At 49.1% G+C, this 18,610-nt stretch overlaps 1 protein-coding gene across 2 annotated transcripts in view; it reads right to left on the bottom strand.

Annotated features, from left to right (window-relative positions):
• Positions 1-18,315, bottom strand: part of LOC125723347 (hedgehog interacting protein) — a 29,292-nt gene extending 10,977 nt beyond the window's left edge. Inside the window, exons 1-8 of one of the 2 annotated variants that reach the window (XM_048999847.1) lie at positions 18,016-18,315; positions 13,605-13,797; positions 10,620-10,770; positions 9,381-9,582; positions 4,507-4,658; positions 2,881-3,054; positions 2,317-2,460; positions 2,071-2,192 (exon numbers count right to left, since the gene is read on the bottom strand). In XM_048999847.1, the coding sequence (XP_048855804.1) occupies positions 2,071-2,192; positions 2,317-2,460; positions 2,881-3,054; positions 4,507-4,658; positions 9,381-9,582; positions 10,620-10,770; positions 13,605-13,797; positions 18,016-18,285 (1,408 nt within the window). In that variant the 5' untranslated portion in view covers positions 18,286-18,315. The remainder of the gene's footprint in view (positions 1-2,070; positions 2,193-2,316; positions 2,461-2,880; positions 3,055-4,506; positions 4,659-9,380; positions 9,583-10,619; positions 10,771-13,604; positions 13,798-18,015) is intronic. The other variant, XM_048999848.1, reaches the window with a different exon arrangement.
• Between the last annotated feature and the right edge of the window lie 295 nt (positions 18,316-18,610).

Genomic DNA, 18,610 nt, shown 5'->3' with positions numbered 1-18,610 from the left:
TACGAGAAAGACCTCGGTGTGAATGTTGATGCTTCCATGTCCCACTCTCGCCAGTGTGGGGAAGCAATTAAAAAGGCCAATAGGATGTTGGGTTACATCTCTAGGTGTGTGGAGTTTAAGTCAAGGGAGGTGATGCTACGATTATATAATTCCTTGGTAATACCTCACCTAGAATATTGTGTGCAGGTTTGGTCACCATACCTTAAGAAGGACATCGCTGCCTTGGAAAAGGTGCAACGTAGGGCTACAAGACTGATTCCTGGTCTTAGAGGAATGTCTGATGAGGAGAGGTTAGCTGAGCTGAATCTGTTCAGCCTCGAGCAAAGGAAACTAAGGGGGGACATGATCCAGGTATATAAGATTCTAACAGGTCTGGATGCTGTTCAGCCAAATGGCTGCTTCAATATTAGTTTAAATACTAGAACTCGTGGCCAAGAGTGGAAATTAGCGGGAGAACATTTTAAGATGAATTTGAGGAAGCACTTCTTTACAGAGCGTGTAGTTAGAGTATGGAATAGTCTTCCTGCTAGTGTAGCGCAAGCTAAAACCTTGGGTTCCTTTAAATCAGAGCTAGATACGATTTTAACAACTCTGAGCTATTAGTTAAGTTCTCCCCAAACGAGCTTGATGGGCCGAATGGCCTCCTCTCATTTGTAAAATTCTTATGTTCTTATAGGTAACGTTAAGGATCATTGATTCTGACAGAGTTAGTTTTGTACGCTTGTTGATGGGCTCACGGGCGTTTCTTTAATCGTTAAAAATCATTTTAATTATTCAAATTTGAATTATTACAATATCCATCCATCCGTCCATCCATCCATTTTCCAAACCGCTTATCCTACTGGGTCGCGGGGGGTCCGGAGCCTATCCCGGAAGCAATGGGCATGAGGCAGGGAACAACCCAGAATGAGGGGCCAGCCCATCTATTACAATATCAGCTCGATGTTATCAGTTCTGTGTTTTTTTCTTGTGTCGGAGTTTCGCTCTGTGTGTGAAGGGTGGAGCAGGCAGCTCTGAAACACTGCAGCGTGTGTGAGAGCTGCGTTACTCTGCCCCGATCACAGACAGCACCGTCTTCGGAGACACAGAGCTGCTTAGAACCATGCATGGCGGAGAACACTGTTTGTTCGAAAGCCTGGTTACCATTCGTTCGAGCTGATACTGACGATGGTCCTTCTCTGCAACTCGTTTGCATTTCAGAGCGGAGATTCAAACAATTTTTCAGACGTCTAGATAAAAGGTGCACAACTTTGCGCAGTTAGTTTCCTCGTTAAACATGTCTATCCTTTATACGGGCTTATCCGTCGACAACATCGCAGTCACTAAGGGCTTACGTTGTCCTTGCATAAAAGGCTGTGTGATACCACAGCGTTATTTTATGTTATTTTCTGCGATCGCGAGATTCTGATTCTGATTGTGAGTTTGGCTCGTAAGCTAACTGTCTGCTAACGACATAAACAACATGTTAGTGAAAGGTTTTGGGCCTTGTACACTACTCATCATACCATGATGCACTTACTAGTGTTTTTTCTCTTTCAAAATGTATTAGAGTGCAATTGTTTTAATGTGCACGGAATACTGGAATTGTAGAATGAATTGAAGATGAAGGCAGTATAATAGAAATGCTAACCTTGCATATTTTCCTCTGTTTTAGTAATTGCTGTCTGATAGCTGAACAGAAATCTAATTCTGTAGGGCAGCACTTCACCAAGCCAAGTTTAAGTTATTGCTTACAAGTTGTATTATGTTTTTGTTATTTAAGTTTATATTTAAATTTACACAAGTCAGTATTCAATAAATGCTAAGTTGAGACATTTTGTGTATCGTTTGTTATTATTAGTATGATTTTACCATGCAAATAGAGGGGAAAACGTCCAATTATCGGCCAAAAAAAAAATCGGCAGCATATATCGGCCATCAGCTGAGCCTGACGCCTAAATATCGGCATAAGCATCGGCTACTGAAAAACCCATATCGGGCTACCTCTAGCTGGGATTATATGAGGTTCCTGCAGAACTGAAGGTTGCAAAGAAACTGCCGGTAAGGGTGTCGGAAACTCCCAAGGCTCACCGTAGTCTTTTCCCTTGAGGACCTCGAGGATTCGCCCGCCGCTCGAGTTTCGACTGCTGGCATCGGTGCACAGGATCCGCAGGCTTCCGTTAATGTCCATGGGATGATGGTCTACGGCGCACCTGCAGAAGCCCAGAACGGAGCGTCATGAGAGCTGATGGTACCACAGCCTGCTGGCGTTCAGCCACGCTTAGGTCTCGTGGAGGGCCGGCGATTCAGGAATGGGATCGAGGCCCGGCAACCCACCTGCCAGGATTATGCAGGCCGTGGGCAAAGATTTCCGGGGGCTGGTTTGTACTGTTGAAGTATGGGTTGCTCCTGGGGATGGAGTAGGGGGTGTTACAGCAGTCTGTGTCCACATCCACCCGCAGGACGGCCCCCGTGAAGTCACTGGAGATGGATGGATTACAGATGTGAGTGTAACAGGGAATTCTGCACATGATTTAACTACCCGACGGCGTCTATAAAAATGTAAAACACAAAACATCACCAGGAAAAAACGAAAGAAGACCACAGGACTGAGGCCACACTCTAGTACCTCTTATGAGTTGAGCTGGCAGTCTTTAGACCTTTAAACATTTAGCAGACGCTTTTATCCAAAGCAACATCCAATTGAGAAAACAGGTCAGCCAGTCCCTGGAGCAAATGAGGGTTAAGGGCCTTGTTCAAAGACTGGACAGTAAACTTATTCTGCCAACCCTGGGATTTGAACCAGCAACCATCTGATCACAGACAGTGTCCCAACCCATTGAGTCACACACCACAATCGAGAGGTGACCTACAATGCCCTCCCCTCCCCCTCCATCTCACCTCAGGCCGTCCATCTCCTCCATGTCATCCAGCGTGATCATGCCGTCACCTAAGATGATGTAGAGCAGGCCATCGGGACCGAACAAGAGCTGGCCGCCCAGATGCTTCCGGTGCAGCTCAGCCACCTCCACCAGAACTCGCTTGGTTCTCACATCCACCTGGTTTGTGTTTTTTCTGCACAGAGAAAAGCAGATCGCTAAGTTAGCAGGCGTTGCTGTAGACCGACGGTCACATGACCCTGGTCTGCCCCGTTACCAAAAAACTGAGGGGCGTTGATGAAGCCATCGCACATTACCCAATCCCTGCTGGCCAGATCTTGACCAATGGGAGTTTCCCAACACTTCCATACTGAAAACCAAACTGATGTCACTAAAACACATGAAAGCTGAAATAAAATGATTTCCAAAATTTATCCTGCGTGGGTGAAATTTATACTGTACAATGCTTTTTTTATAGCTCATTTTAGCTTTTCGTGTATGCGCCATAAAAACGTTAGTTCTTCATGGGGCTGGATTTAATTGGCAACTCGTTAATCATATATATTTCTTACCCTTCCAGCTGTACCTCCCGAAGAGGAGGGACCTCAGTGCCATATAAGTTCAGTCTTTAATGATATTTTGGCCAATTTTTCATTCTCATTATTTCACATGTGCCTCTGTGCCAAAAGTACCGCCTGTGCGGGTTTTCAGCAGAACCTTCAGGCATTCTTCCTACCCGGCGCCGCCCAGATTAAGCTGCCAGATCCCTCAGAGGTTCTTAACGAATGTGTGAAAAGTGAAGTCCCCAAACGCGCAGCAGAGCCCCGGCCATACGTGACGAGCGTAGCTCTATTGCTTCTTCGGGACATTGCGCAACGCCGCCAAGCGTCCAAGCACCAGGAGAACAACGGCGCAGCCACCATTAACAAAGTCACGTAATCATGCGTAGCGATTACGCGATTTTCCTATAAAAGCGCTGTCAGTAAACACATCTCTCTGGCAAGCTAGTAACGGACTAGCGTCCAAACTCGCTAATAACGGACTAGCGTCCAAACTAGCTAATAAAGGACTAGCGTCCAAACTCGCTAATAACGGACTAGCGTCCAAACTAGCTAATAAAGGACTAGCGTCCAAACTCGCTAATAACGGACTAGCGTCCAAACTAGCTAATAACGGACTAGCGTCCAAACTAGCTAATAAAGGACTAGCGTCTAAACTAGTTATTAACGGACTAGCCTCCAAACTAGCTGATAACGGACTAGCGTCCAAACTAGCTAATAAAGGACTAGCCTCCAAACTAGCTAATAAAGGACTAGCGTCCAAACTAGCTAATAAAGGACTAGCGTCCAAACTAGCTAATAAAGGACTAGTGTCCAAAGTAGTTATTAACGGACTAGCGTCCAAACTAGCTAATAAAGGACTAGCCTCCAAACTAGCTAATAACGGACTAGCGTCCAAACTAGCTAATAACGGACTAGCGTCCAAACTAGCTAATAACGGACTAGTGCACAGAACAGGGGCAGTGACGTCAACACTATGCCAAAAAGAGCTTCCCCAGGATATTTTTTCTCATTTATTAATTTCTAGAAATTTCCAGAATATTCTTTAAAGTTCCCGCAGAAACGCGCCGATTTTTTGGGGCCGCTACCTGGAGACTGTGTACTCGACCACTCGGAGGATGTGGTCGTGTGGTCCGATGGCCCAGCGCTCCTGGTTGGTGGTGTAGGAGACGTACAGCTTGCCGTTCTTCTTATAATTGGGGTGGAATGCGAGGCTCAGGAGGCCCCTTTCATCTCCGCCCTGCAGTCAGACGAGAGACACAAAGAACGGCAAAGTTAATTATATTCTTTCACTCCGTCGCCTCTAGAACCCCCCTTCCACCCCCCTTCGCTTTTGCTCCTCATCTCAGCAAACATGTTACGTCCTTCTCTTCTTGTCTGCACGGACCCCAGAAGTGAGCAGGCCTTTCTTCGCGGCCCCTGCTGTGAGCTGATTTGTGTGTGTGTGTGTGTGTGTGTGTGTGTGTGTGTGTGTGTGATCTTTTCGGGGGGGGTGGGAGGGGGGCATGCCACAAACACCACCCCCCAACCCCGACCCCCTCACACCCCCCCGGGGGTGCCTGAATGAATTTATTAGCTCCAACCCTGCGGCCCACAATCCCCTCATCCCCCCTTCGAAATTCACGCGGATGCCGAGAGAGAAAACGCGGCGGTGGAAGAATGGCCTGCCGGCTCCCACCGTCTTGGCGGCGTTCTCAGGCTACGCCCTGGGCTGCTCGCGCGGTATGTAGACCTCCGCTTCACTCCGGAGGAAACTATATCAGCTGCCACAGCCTTGGTGGTCTCGTCATCAATGCTAAGGCTAATAAGCACCCATATCCTTTCAGATCCCAGGTGTGTTTCTTTCACTTCTTTCAAGAACCGAGCAAAGTGTAAATGAACTAAAAAATGTCTGCAGCCTCCTATAGCGGGGTTAAGTCTGAATCATTAGCATTGGACCTTTACTATAGCATTCTGCGTGAAATCAAGAGCGTACACACACCCTAGAGTGTTAGCCACCGCTAACAGTGCCGAAGTTCAGTTAGTCTACAGCTACATGTCACATCATAAGTGCTCTACAGCACGATGAAGCCGCTAACCTCAAACGTCATCTTTCCCAGGCGGCATGAGAGAAACAGGAGTGAGTTCCATGAATGGAATGATGGCGGCACTGGATTTCCCGCCAAAACCACCCCTGCCGCCGGTGAAGCCAGTGGCAGCAGATGGTAGTTCGGGAGCCAGAGTGCAGCCTGTCACCTTAAACGTTGCAGTTCAGTAACCTGACTGGTAAATCCAGTGGCGAGGGAAATCACGAAAACCCTACTGCGCGCCCCGACTCAGACCACCATGAAGCTGCTGTAATTGTACTGAGATATTAACTTTCACCAACCGTCATCCCATTGCAACAGGGTCGACCAGAGGCAATAGGCTGCCATAACACGGGGGGGGGGGGGGGGGGGAACAGCATTGACTTCTTTGAGAACACAGCTGAACTTCAGCATAATTTACTGAAGAAAAACACAGAGACGAAGAAAAACTTCAGAGCATCAATCATCAGTGATTTACTGTAAATGCTACAGTTTGTTGAAAGTCTCCATATTAGAGTAACTATGGTAACGCAGAGACCGTTAAATATATTAGCTGTTTGGGGTTTTAAGTCACGCTGCGTCCTATTGGTGCCCGAGGTTCCCATCAGCCCTGTACTGTGACCTGGCTGTGCTGAGCGGTCATGGCGGGGGGGGTGGGTTGAAGCCCCCCAAGCACCAAGACAATGGATGATGATGTCACCGGCCACCTCCTATTCTCGTTAAACTCCACAAATCACGTCACCGCGTCCTATTTTTTACGATCTCATTCAGGCCCTCTGCCTCCGGGAATGGCGCCTTTCTGCTACACACTCGCAGCTTTCCACCCGCACATAGGATCCACCTCCGACATGGGTACGCGGGGAGGCGCCATGAAAACAGGGATAATCCTCCGAAACCCCCAAAGTTACGACCAGTCTGGAACAGGGGCTGGCATGCCACACGGTGGCAACCGTTTCAGACCCGGAGGCAGCTGCCTCTCGGGCCCTGTCTCACGGTTTCTCATTGTTGTCCACCACCTTTTGATCCTCATTGGCTCGGGCAGCCGGACAAAGGGAAATTCCAGCGGAGCCGATTGGAGAAAAACAAAGCGGTGTACCTCAAAGCAACGGGCACGCTAATTCAACCCGCTCCGCTCACAAAGGAGCTGAAGAGCCAACTTAAATCCCCTCTCCACCTGTTAACACATTAACTAATCCTGTGGTAGGGGCCGGACGTAAAATGAAGACCTTTCCATTCTCCATTGGCGTGGAGAATCGGGGCTTAAAACCGAGTCCATAACTTCCCCACTTATTGGTCAGAATACTGATTTACTTTCTGTCGTTAACGAATGCCGCTAGGGAAAGCTATGCGCTAAATGCTATTAGCGAATTAACCGCGTGCAGCTGCGATAGCTCGTTCGGGCTGCGCAAAACGAAAGGTGCCTTTTCACTACTTACTCGCGCGTTTTAGGACTTAAAACGGGACTGCGGACGATTTATTGACGCGACGACTGCGTTTTAGCGCGGTACAGCCTCAGCGTTTCCACAACAGTCGGTCGCAGTCACCAGGCTGACGTAGTCAAACAGCTGCGCATACAATGTGAGAAAAACAATAACACTCTATGGGCCGTCCTGCTCCTTATAGAAATTTTATATTACAGCTGGGCCTCGTCAGTGGCCTGGTACACTTCTCTGCCCCCTTCCCCACGTCTCTCGCAGATGTTTGGCTTTACGCTGTGTTAGCTGCCACAGGCTAAGTCAATTGGGCGCAGGAATTCCATACTCCATTTCAGTTCATAAATATTTTACTATGGTGGGCTTGTTTCTTAGCTGTTTCGTACAATAATTGCTGTTAGACAGTAAGACGGATTTACGTAATAAGTGTTGATATGTGAGAAGTCATCTGGAGGGAGTTACTGTCATAACCAGTTACAGGCCGCGTAACACCACGCAACCAGCTAACGAGGGGAACACGAGAGATCGCCACGCCCGGCGTCTTCAAGACGCAAGAACTGTAGTGAGGAATAACTAGGCACTCCGATATCCAGCGGCATAGTAGGAAACGACGGAGGGTAGGTGTCTCCGTGTGTGGGATCGCAGAGTGGCCTCTACCCCACCCCTCCGGCAGGCATCCCAGCGGAAGAGAACTGCCAGAGTTCCCGAAACGCATTACCCACGGCCCTTTAATAAGAGGGTACAGGGATATCCAGTTTCAGAGAACACCCACCCTGACAGGTCATTGTTTTGCAGCTAACTTAGGCTAATAGGCACCAGGGGACCCCAGATGAGGAAACACAGAACATTAGAATCAAAGTTTGTTCGCATACAATGATAAAATATATCTCTTCCCCTGCTCACTGCAACCACCAGCACTGTCGTCCACTGGGAACTGTCCTCCTCAGTGTCCTGTTGATGCGGACGTTTAGGTAAACAGGCCGGTGGAGCGTAGCTCCGCCCCGCCAGACTAACAGCCAACATCACAGAATGGGGCTCTTGGGAAGGTCGCCTCAAGCCGATGGTAATTGTCATAATGGTAATTTTATCCGCAACCAATTAACTTTAATGATGATAAGACATGGTGGGGGGGGGGGGGGGGGCTGTTGCACGTCCATTCCTCAGGTCTGTTTGAGTCTCTATGACCATGCTCCCCCCCCCACCTCCTTCCTGGGGGTGTCTCCTACATAAACTTCCTGTGAAAATGCGTCTACCCTCTTGAGTGCGCTATCTAAACAAATCGCCTCTGGACCTGATCCACCACGGGCGCCACGTTAAGCGTACGACGGCAGCCACAGTGAGGACCGGCATCCTTAACGTCTCTGTATTTGAAAATGTGTTCAGATGCAGCTATTTGGTGTTTTGTTCCAGTGCATATATTGTTTTTAATCGTGTTCTTTGCGTAGGGAGTAACTTCGTGCTCTGGGTCACATTAATCACACTAACACTGTAAAAGACTGCATTCCAATTCCGAAAGAAAGAATCCACCTTTCCCCAAATCATTAAAAAACACAAGCACCGGCTGTATTTCTCCTTAGTTTGATTCCCGGGGTGTGCTCCTCTTTGCCTAACTGCCCTGAAAAGATGCCAGACCAGTACATCAGATTGGTTTTTTTTGGGGGGGGGGGGGGGGGGGGGGATGCTGGCCCAGGTTCCCACTTTCTTGAAGAGGGACTTCCGAGACAGTGGGAGGTCAGTCGGAGTAAATGTTGGTGGCTGTGTGTGTGTGTGTGAGGGGCGGGGGGTTGGCAATTCTATTCAGAAGAGCAGAAGTGCCTGCGGTTTCTTGACTTAAAACCAGCCCCCGGCTGAGGGGTCCCCCGGGGGTGTTTAACCTCGGGCTACGAGTCATCCTTCCCACACTCCTTTGTCTTTTCACCTGGCACCGCAGAGGCTGGTAGCCCTCGATGTGGGAATGACATGGATGAGCCCCGCTGAGAGGCCGACGGACAGCATGGTGGTCGGGGAACTCCTCTCTGGCGCTACACTATAAGCCACGTGACATGGATTAGATAAAGTCATCGTTCAATATTCAGTGGCTGCTTCAGTGGGTAGTCAAACTCCCATCCCCAGCTCTGTGCTTGTGGCGATTGCCCCTGTCTTTATCCAGATTTTTCTCTGGGTCCCCTGATTTTCCCTGCTAAAGGTCCAACATCCCATCCACGGTGTTCCACGTCTTTGTTTCCTGTGTTTTCACACTCGCTGCAATCCTATACGGGATAGGTGGTTGGATGAAGAATGGACAGACAGAGTGCTTACAGAGCCTGAGTGATTCTGGGTGCTCCCATTTGGACTGATTTCTGAACCCAAGCCTAAGACCGCTGGTAACCAAGTAGCAAGGACCACACAAACACTTGTCAACTGCTCAGGGGACCGTCTTACTGTGTGCTGTGACTGGGTTGGCAGTGGTCGATGGAGTCTCACCTTCAGGCCACTCTGGACCAGCTTGTGGATGTCTAGGAAGGGCTCTCGGAGCAGCTCCATGCCGGGGGTCAGGATATGCACGTAGCCCTCTTTCTCTAGCAGGAAGAGGCGCTGGGATCCATCCCCGCAGTGCACTGCCCCCACCAGCTGCCGCAGACCGCTCATCACCTCCCGGACGCAGTAGCAGTTGTGCTTGTGCTTCCTGACAGATGAGGGAAGAGCCGGCCGTTACCAACGGCAACCGTACCATAATATCCGATGCCAGCTGTGGCCGCACGGGACAGTGACACGTTCTGGCGCCACCCGCTCACAGGAAATGTGCTCATGGCGCTGCTGTGAGAAAGTGACCCTGGGCCACACACTAAAGCCACACTGACGAGAGGACTTTCCGGCAGAGGAGGCGGCTTGTGGAGAGACATTGTGGACTGCAGCCGTGCGAATGCCATGTGCTTTTACGCCCTACACGTCTGTAATGCACACGCCGCCGGCATTAACCGTTCCCGGCGGAGTGTCAACACATGACCTCAGTTCACTAGTCGCAGCAAGACATTTGACCTTCAATGGGGGGAACCTCTTTAAGGAGGAAGCCCATCTGTTGACTTCAATATGACAGGTACCCAGAATTCTCGGCTTATTGTAATTTTGACTTGCCAGGTGCCCCGTTAAGTGAATCCCCGAATGAGATGGACTGGCGCTAATATGCTTTGGCGCTGAGAGAAGCTTCAGGGAGCTGCGATCTCCTACTAGATCTTGGTCTTCCAGGAGGGGCTGCATGTACCAGCTCAGCCATCCCCGGGGCCTAATTACAGCTCTCTGGAGTGAAAAGGAGCTGTTGGATGGGGCGAGCCCCATCGATGAGGCTGGGCTGCCCGCCCGTTTCCGCGGAGATAGCACCCTCCACTAGGAGTGCTTTGGGGCCACACACAAAAGGCCAAAGCTTCCATGAACCAGTCAGGGTGGGACGCGGGGGGGCTGGCAACAGGGGTGAGCTGCAGCTGAAGCACTTAGATTGTACAATTAAAGCTACCCAGATTTCCCATTGAATAAATGGTGCTCTCTGGAGAGGATGGGGCCGCGGCGGGTTCCAGCCACGCTCATCCACCTATCGATGCGAGCCATGCTCCTAGGTAAGACCCCTGCTATTGCCAAAGAGTCAGCCATCTCAGAGCCTGCTCAAGTCATGTGTCTGTACCTCGCTGACTCAACCAACGAACCAGAAGCGAGTCTCTCGAGACGAACCTGTTGATGTTCTCTAGCTTCTCATCCTCCAGGTCCAGGTAGTTGGTGGTGGGACCTCGTGTCTGCTGCCGGTGGAAGTCGGGGAAGCACAGGCCATTGTCTCGTCTCCCATAGTACTGGCAGAATTCGTCCACATCTGCTTGGAACAGCTCTGCAAAATGCAGAAGGGCGACTCATTATGATGTAACGCAAGTTCAACGTGATGACACGTTATCCCTATACTAATAAACCCAATGTCATCATGGAAACCTGTAACTCATGGTGGTGCATGTGCTTAGAGCTTCAGAGACATGCTGGCTCAGCTGAGCCAATGGGACTTTGCGTCGTAGCCCAACATAGACCCTGAAATCAAGCCAGATTTCATACACGCAATGGACTCAATGGGTGTTTCTCAATACCAAGAACGCAAAGATCGTGCTTCTGGTCTTGGCGCGACCAGTCTTGCTAACCTGCCTTCCAAGAATGAACTTGAGCTGCAATGAATCATGGGATTGGCCTCGTTTATCGAGGAGGCAACCGATGCGTCCTTGATATCTTGGGTGGGGCGGAGAACGACATCTGGGGAATTTTACCATCTTCTGTACGTCTGTTCTTGAGTTTTGGAACTGGTCTTCGGCGGGGGGAGATGACATAAAAGGGGTACAGGAGAACACAAGTACGGTCAAGTACACGTATAGAGAAACACCCATTGAGAACATACTTCTCTCATGATCTCCATTGTCACAAAGCTTTCGGATGGCATCGGCTCAGGCCAGGACAGATTGAGTGAAAACTTCCAAACGTGGAGCTGGACATCGGCGCAATGTAGTAAAATTTATAACCTTCTCATGAGACTCAACTGCAAGGAGCACTAGTTGAACAAATAACCGCAACTTGCAGAAGCCGTTTGACCACTCTGGGTGTCCCACTCACACTGATTCCAAAGCTTCGACTGACCTTCAGATAAGGGAGACGGTGAAAATATGCGGAGACTGAAAAATAAAAAACACCAGAGTGGAAACATAGTGGAACAGTAAAGCTGTTCTTTCCTCTGACAAGCCCTGGAGAGGCCGCAGTGCTCGAGGCCGCTGGTCTGACGCATAAAAACATGTGTAGAAATCATCATCTGTCCTTTCATTAGTTAGGTACTGGGCCACAGTAGGTCAAGTCCACGATGACCTAAAGCGTGTGAGCTTCTGAATCCAGAGGATGGCCTGTTCACCGGAGACCAGGACGAGAAGAGGAGCCCGCTCATCATGCGATTTCTCTAGGGACGTACCTGCGCCGCGTCTGTCAGCACTTCGGAAATTAAATTATTCATCTCAAAGATCTTGGAAAGTGTACATCAACCTGCATTTTTCTACCAGACTTATGAATTTTACTTGGGAAAGTGTAAAACCGAATCCGACTCAATAAAATGTCTCTCCACAAGCCGCATAATGAATTAAAGACATCCGAGAAACTGTAAAAACTCGCAGTATCCGCCGACGCACAATCAATTTTAATCTTCCTTAAACAGACAAGTACACAAATAAAGATTGCGGCTTCACCGAATCTACAACGAAAAAAAAAAGAAAAACGTCTCTGAAACTTGAATTATGTATGTTTACAAAACCGTCCAATTTGAGCAATTTATGGCCAGCTGCTCACATAAACACATGGCAGAACATACCGCGACATCCCGCGGCTGCCCGTCTGCAGTGCTGCGCTTCCTAGCTTTACCGCGCTCCTCCCCGGCTACATCCGCGGAACTCGCAGCTCTGGCGGGGCCTCCATCTGGTTATCTTCCAAGGCAACCTGGGTGGCCACCCTGGGCACTTGACATCTCCACTTCAGCGGTTTTTACGTACACACAGCCTCTCGTAGAAAAATAAATGTGCCATTCGTCACCGCACATGCTGACGCGGGGTGGCGAAAGCTTCCCCCGGACCTCCAACTCGCCCCCCCCACCCCCCCCACCCCCGAAGCCCCGTGGTTGCACGGCTGGCCTGGTTTACCTTCGGGCCCGTCTGATGGCAACTGGACAGTAACCCTCTTCCCTCAGGGTGGTCGGTAGTACGCTTAAGCGACTCCATAATGTAATCTGAACGTGCAATTAGTGGTTTTCGGCATGCGTCTCCCAGCGGATCTAATCTGTTATGGATAAATATGGGGTGGGGGCAGGGGGAGGGCCGGAAGGCCGGGCCGCGTGCTGTATTATTAGCTGGGAATGCGCTAATGAGCTAAGGGCGTGACACGCAACAACAATATTTGTATAGTAGGTTGCATTTCAACAACAATGGAATACAATATAAAATTATTTCCCCAATCCCAGAGGAGATATAAAGTCCTGCCTGATAGAAATGTGGCCTAGACTCAGACCACGGAGTTCGGCTCTATTTGGACTGCTGGCGGTTCTGCCGGTTTTAAGTTTTCATTGCATTCGCCACCAAGAAAAACAAACAACGTGCGAGGCAGCTCCCCCGGTGGCAAGGAGGGCTGGGGTCAGTCACGTCTAGACTGTATCCAGAACCGACACACCTAGGAATGATCAAGCAGGTATCGGGCGGTTGGGGGGGGGGGGGTTGGGGGTACTGACGTCAGACCTCCAGGACTGCCAAGGGCTGGGAGGGAATGAAGTAATAGGGCCATTCATTTACAGCTGGAGCAGACAACCGCCTCTCCTGAGGGCGGGGAAGAGCCAAAATGCATATTTTCAATCAAGGCAGGACACTTCTATCGAATGAATGTGGAGTCTCCCAATTCTTCTGCCTTCCCGGCTTCATGGTCCAGTCTACCGAAGTCTCACAAAACCCCAAAAGCAATAAAACCCACATCTTTCAAAAGCTCTTTGCTATGGCGAGGATGTCTGGTGGCTGTTTTAGAGCAGTAAGGGTTTATTAATCCCGGGGTCACCCACCTGGATGCCTGCGGGCACCATCAACCCGTGAGCTTGCATTCAGGGGTCAGAGGTCACGCACATGCGTGGGCGTGGCTGGGAGAAGAGAAGCAGTTTGCCATGGTTACCTGGTATGTGGCCCCTGCAGGTGTAGTAGAACTCCCGGCAGTAGTCATGGCAGAGCCGGGGCAGGTGGGGCTCCAGGTGCAATGCGGCTGCGGGGGCCGGGGCGTGGAAGAGCACCTGGGCGTGAGGCGAGCAGCGTGCGCATTTGATCTCGTCCAAGAGCCGTGCGCACTCTGTGTTGTTGGTGGAGAAGACCTGGGATGAAAGGGGGAACGAACAAACGAGCAAACAAACAGATGAGGCAGACGAAAGAGAGGAAACAAAACAGCCCGCTTGTTTGACACAAAAGTCACTTTGGCGAGTGCGGGGCGTTAATGAGGACGGGGGTCGGCTCAAAACAGTCATGCTGTGCCCGCCCCACAAAGAACGGCCTGACCGGGCTCCAGGGGAAATTAGCCGGAGTCGTTTATGTAGCAAATTAGCTGAAGCGAGACGCGGGATTATCTTTCCGGCCCGGTGCTGCTCCAGCGGCACGGGCTGGTGCAGGACAGCCCTCGGCAGCGTGTGAGGTCCTGGCGTAAACACTAATTAGGAGTCGCGCGGGACCCATTGCTCCGGTTTCTGTATCAACAAATCAGCAGCCTGTCTCGAGCAATAAAGCCCTCGGCGCGAGCACGCGTACCCTGTCCAGTTCCCCCCGGTGACTTTGACGGGCGCTGTCATAACTGGGTCTTCATCAAACCGCCGCTGGGTAAACAGTCCCCTGAACAGGGGCTGACGTAACTGGTAGCTCGGGTTAGCGCGTCTCCCCCTGGTCGCGTCTGTCCAAACAAATGCCCCAAAAGTAATGCTCGCAATGGCACGTGCCGGGTGAGCTGACGTCAGTCCTACCTTCACAATGTGGGCCTGTGGTGGCCTTTTATGTCCTGTGCTTAGCGAGCGGAGAGAATGAGTCACGCGGTGTGACACGTATGGCGTTTCAAGAAAACATGCGTGTGAACAGGGGATGCCGAGAGAGACAGAAAGGGGGAGGATGGAGGGGTGGATGGAGAATGCAGCTCCCTATCCAACTCCTATGTCTTTCTATTTCCGAGGGCTACAGGTGAGATTGCAATAGAATCTACAGGTGACAATAAATCTTGACCAAGCCGAGACGCTAAACCAGCATTCATGACATCCTCATGACAATATAACTCCGTGCTCACACCTCCACCGGCTAATCAGCGTGTAATGTGCTCTGTAACCATCCACCGTTTGCCTGCATACGATTACCTGCTTTAACTCGCTTACAGAGCAGCAATAAATCAGCCGCCTGTATCATTTATCAAGGGGGCCCATGCCGAATATCACAGCGAGGACTGAAACTTTGCAACCTGCATTGATTTAGTGCCTTTGCCTTTGAAGGAGTTTACCCACATCTGATTTCCAGCTAAGATTCTGCAAGGAATTTGTTTTTTTTTTTTTTTTTTTTTGGGGGGGGGGGGGGGGACAGGTTAGGATGGACGCTGTGTCTTCAGTCAGAAGGTTGCAGGATCAAATCCAGTGTCAGCAAAGTGATGTCACAGGTGTGCCCCTAAGCAAGGCCATTAAGACCCCCCCCCCCTTTTCTCCAGGCCTGCTTTCTCACAAAAAATAAAATATGCCACTTTGGATAAAAGTGTCTGCTAAGTAAAAAAAAAAAAAGTTAGATCTCAGAGTAACGGTACACTAATGACCGTCAGAGACGGTTTGCAGTGACGAATACCTCCACCAGACTTCTCCCACCCCGCAGATGCCAAACTGACATTTCCAAGAAAAACGTAGACCACTTACACTTCGACACAGCGAACCGCTTAACATCCCCAGTGCGGCACCTGGCAGCCAGATGCCAGTGGTGGATTTCAGGACAAGAAACATATTTATAAATCTGCTGCCAGTAAAGTACTATGTCACACCGACCATAGTTATAGGTCTGTATGCAACTTGTGAGGAGGGACTGTAACCAAACTGGAGATGGTCTGCATGTCCCTTGCATGGTCCATTTAACTGGAGTTACTTAAATCCGAGGAGTTATCTAAGAAAAAATCCTGCTTCGTGATACAGGCCCCCGGTTAAGGAAATTCCCGCATTTGCTCCAGGCTCTGAATACAACACCTTTGCGATAAAAAAAGACACATTCGGGTGTAAGTGAGTCATTTTTACGCTGTCACGTCGTCTCCCCTAATCTGTCTCTTTACGTGGTGTCTTACCGCCTCCGGAAGGCGTGCGCCTCGCTCTGATTTGTTATTCTAAATTGACCGTGGACTTACAGTATGGGGGATTGGCACCCCCGTCCCGGGGCCGGAGCATTTGGGTGCACTCAGCCATGCCCTGTGCCCATATGCCACGCGGGATCGACTCCAACACTGCCATCACCCTCACCAGGATCCAACTGGACGTCTCACAACATCTCCTCCCCCCCCCAAAACTCAGCGGTATCCCTCAGCGCAGCCGCAAAAAGCCTGGATGTTATAAACGCGCTCCCGTCAGGCTTCCGTCTAACAGCTACGGGATTCCGCACGTGTCGCAAAGCATGCTTTATAACCAGTATAGACGCACTCCGAATACTGGTTCATGGTTTTCCAACGATGGCTACCAGCAGCATCGTAATTTGCATAGGGGCAGGCGAGGCGCGATTAATCATGTGTCAGTTGATATAAATATTTACAGTGTTGCCATTACGTTACTATGAACAAAGTGCTGCGATTAAAAACTACTTTTTGCAGTCGCTGTTATACCTGGGTCTTTATCAAACCGATATTATATAAACAGTTCACTCAAGGGAGGTTGACGTAACCGAGCTGTTAAGCTGTAACGCCGAACTCCAGTCATATCTGGACAAGTGGTGTCTGGCTGAGCGAACGTACTAATGTAATTTATCCGAGGACATCATCAAGGGCTTTCAGTAAAGCATTTCAAAACGGTGCATAATTTGCGTTGTGACAGCGGTATGCTCTTCTTAAGAGGCGGACAGAGTAAGTAAAAGAGGGTGATCTTCTGTAAGTATGCGGGAATGATAAACGCAGGTCGTATCGCGATCATCTGCAACTACATTAACGTTTACGCAAGTCGTATAACAACATACATCATGCATAAGAAAGCGCACAGCAGGACTGAAATGATACCGGTGCCGGAATATTTTACACTGAAATAAAATCTCTTATTTTGGTCATCTGGGAATCGGTGTAAGTTGGTGAGGGGGTTGGGTTGCCCTATAAACGGCATTACCCCATGGTCAGAACTGAGGACTGAAGGAGAATGATGTTCCCCAGCTACACCCATTAGCGAAACCAACAAACACAATGGTATTGCTGTTATTCTTTAGCCATAAGCAGAAAGACTCCGTGTGTGGGCAAGCGCTGTTGTAGGGAGGCGTATAAGTCGACCCCTTTTTGTTCTATTGATTTTTGCCTATTTGCATGTCTTGAGCAAATTAAATGATGCAATATGGCTTTTTGTCACAAAACAAAGTGAGCTCCCACCCAGTCACATATGTTGATTCGCCGGACCTGTTTACATGAGAATGGGGGGAATTCTACCGTGAACTGGGCGAAATGTGAATCTGACCGCTTTTTGTTTTATAATTGCGTCAGGGACGGCAACTTTCTTCCCCCCTACCGAGCCACCGGGATTCTTTTAGCGATATCTTATGGAAAGACGCACTGGCCTCCATAACGCACATTAAATGGAGATTCATGTGCATATCTTGTGAGTTTATGTCACGCGCTCGTGTATTTATGGGACAGCCGTTCGCGTTCACTGATCGGAGCGTTTGGAAAACACTTATCTAAAAGTAATTAGCACTGATCTTTATGTCGGGACGCTAACTATCATTATTTCAGGTTAATAAACATTGCAGCTGCGTATTATTATTATCATTATTATTATTATAGATCTGTTTTTGCATGCACAACAGTACAGCGAAACCAAACTACATCATGCAGAAGGGAAACCCTGGAAAGCCCTATTTTGGCGTCTCTCGTTTTAGCGAGACGGACTTCGAAATTGAGTCAGCGAAGCCTCGAAGCCGCGGCGGCTCCGGGTCGCTTTATAAGTCGCACTTTTCTGCTCAGCGAAAAGGTTTAGAGAGCGATAACCATGGTAACAGTGGAACGCTGTGCTCGTGCCCAGGCCAAGAAAAGGTTCCCTACTTCTGCCCTGCTGTCTTTTCGCTCCTGTAACACTGTTGTTTTTCTGCGCAGTTATCACTGTTCTCGTACTTCAAACTGCATAGCATTTTGATGATCCCCGAGCCCCGCACAAAAAGCATTTGGAAAGTGATCATCAAGCTACGGCTCCCATTTACAAATGTTTTTCCACATGGTTATTTGTAATGTTGCACAATTTTGCCTCCAAAGATAAGATGCAGAAAACGCAGTTATGCATATCTCCCCCGAGCGTTGTGAAATACAGAGGCTCATCTAGGCATGCAAGAATGCAACGTGCCGAACATACCCTGGCGTCTCGCCGGTGAAGAATCTGATAGGCGGCTCTCCTGGTGGGACAGCAGGACACGCGAGGGTACAGTCTGTGACAAATCTCCCCGCTGCTGCCGCTGTCCACTGACAGTTTTCTCTCTCTCTTTTTCAGGCGCTTCGGTAGGCTTCCATCGTAACATCTCCTCCTCCTTGGGCTAACTTCGCCCTTTTCACCGAATTTTGCATCACCACATTCCCAGACGTTAACCGCGATTGCCAACACCAGTACAATTTTTAAATGTTTCATACTCAAAATGCTTTAGCAAAACAAAAAAAAAAAAAAAAAAAAACGCAAATGCAACTATTTATCTATATGAAAAAATAAAATGCTAAGATTTTTGTTACGAGAAAGAGGTAAACAATGCTTATAATAATTTACTTGAATATATATATATATGCATAAAGAAATCTCTATTAAATATATTTAAAAGAAAATTGTACTTAAAAATAAATAAATTGAAGTGCTGGTTATGATGACATAACACAGAAATAAAAACAATATCTGATATTAAAATAAAACAGTGTTTTGATGTCAGCTTAACTTTTTTGCCTTTCCATAAGTTAAATTCCGT

Source organism: Brienomyrus brachyistius, unplaced genomic scaffold (assembly GCF_023856365.1).
Source record: "Brienomyrus brachyistius isolate T26 unplaced genomic scaffold, BBRACH_0.4 scaffold47, whole genome shotgun sequence".
Taxonomy (NCBI): Eukaryota; Metazoa; Chordata; class Actinopteri; order Osteoglossiformes; family Mormyridae; genus Brienomyrus; species Brienomyrus brachyistius.
Note: the sequence above shows the minus strand (reverse complement) of the source record. Positions and strands in the feature narration are given on the sequence as shown.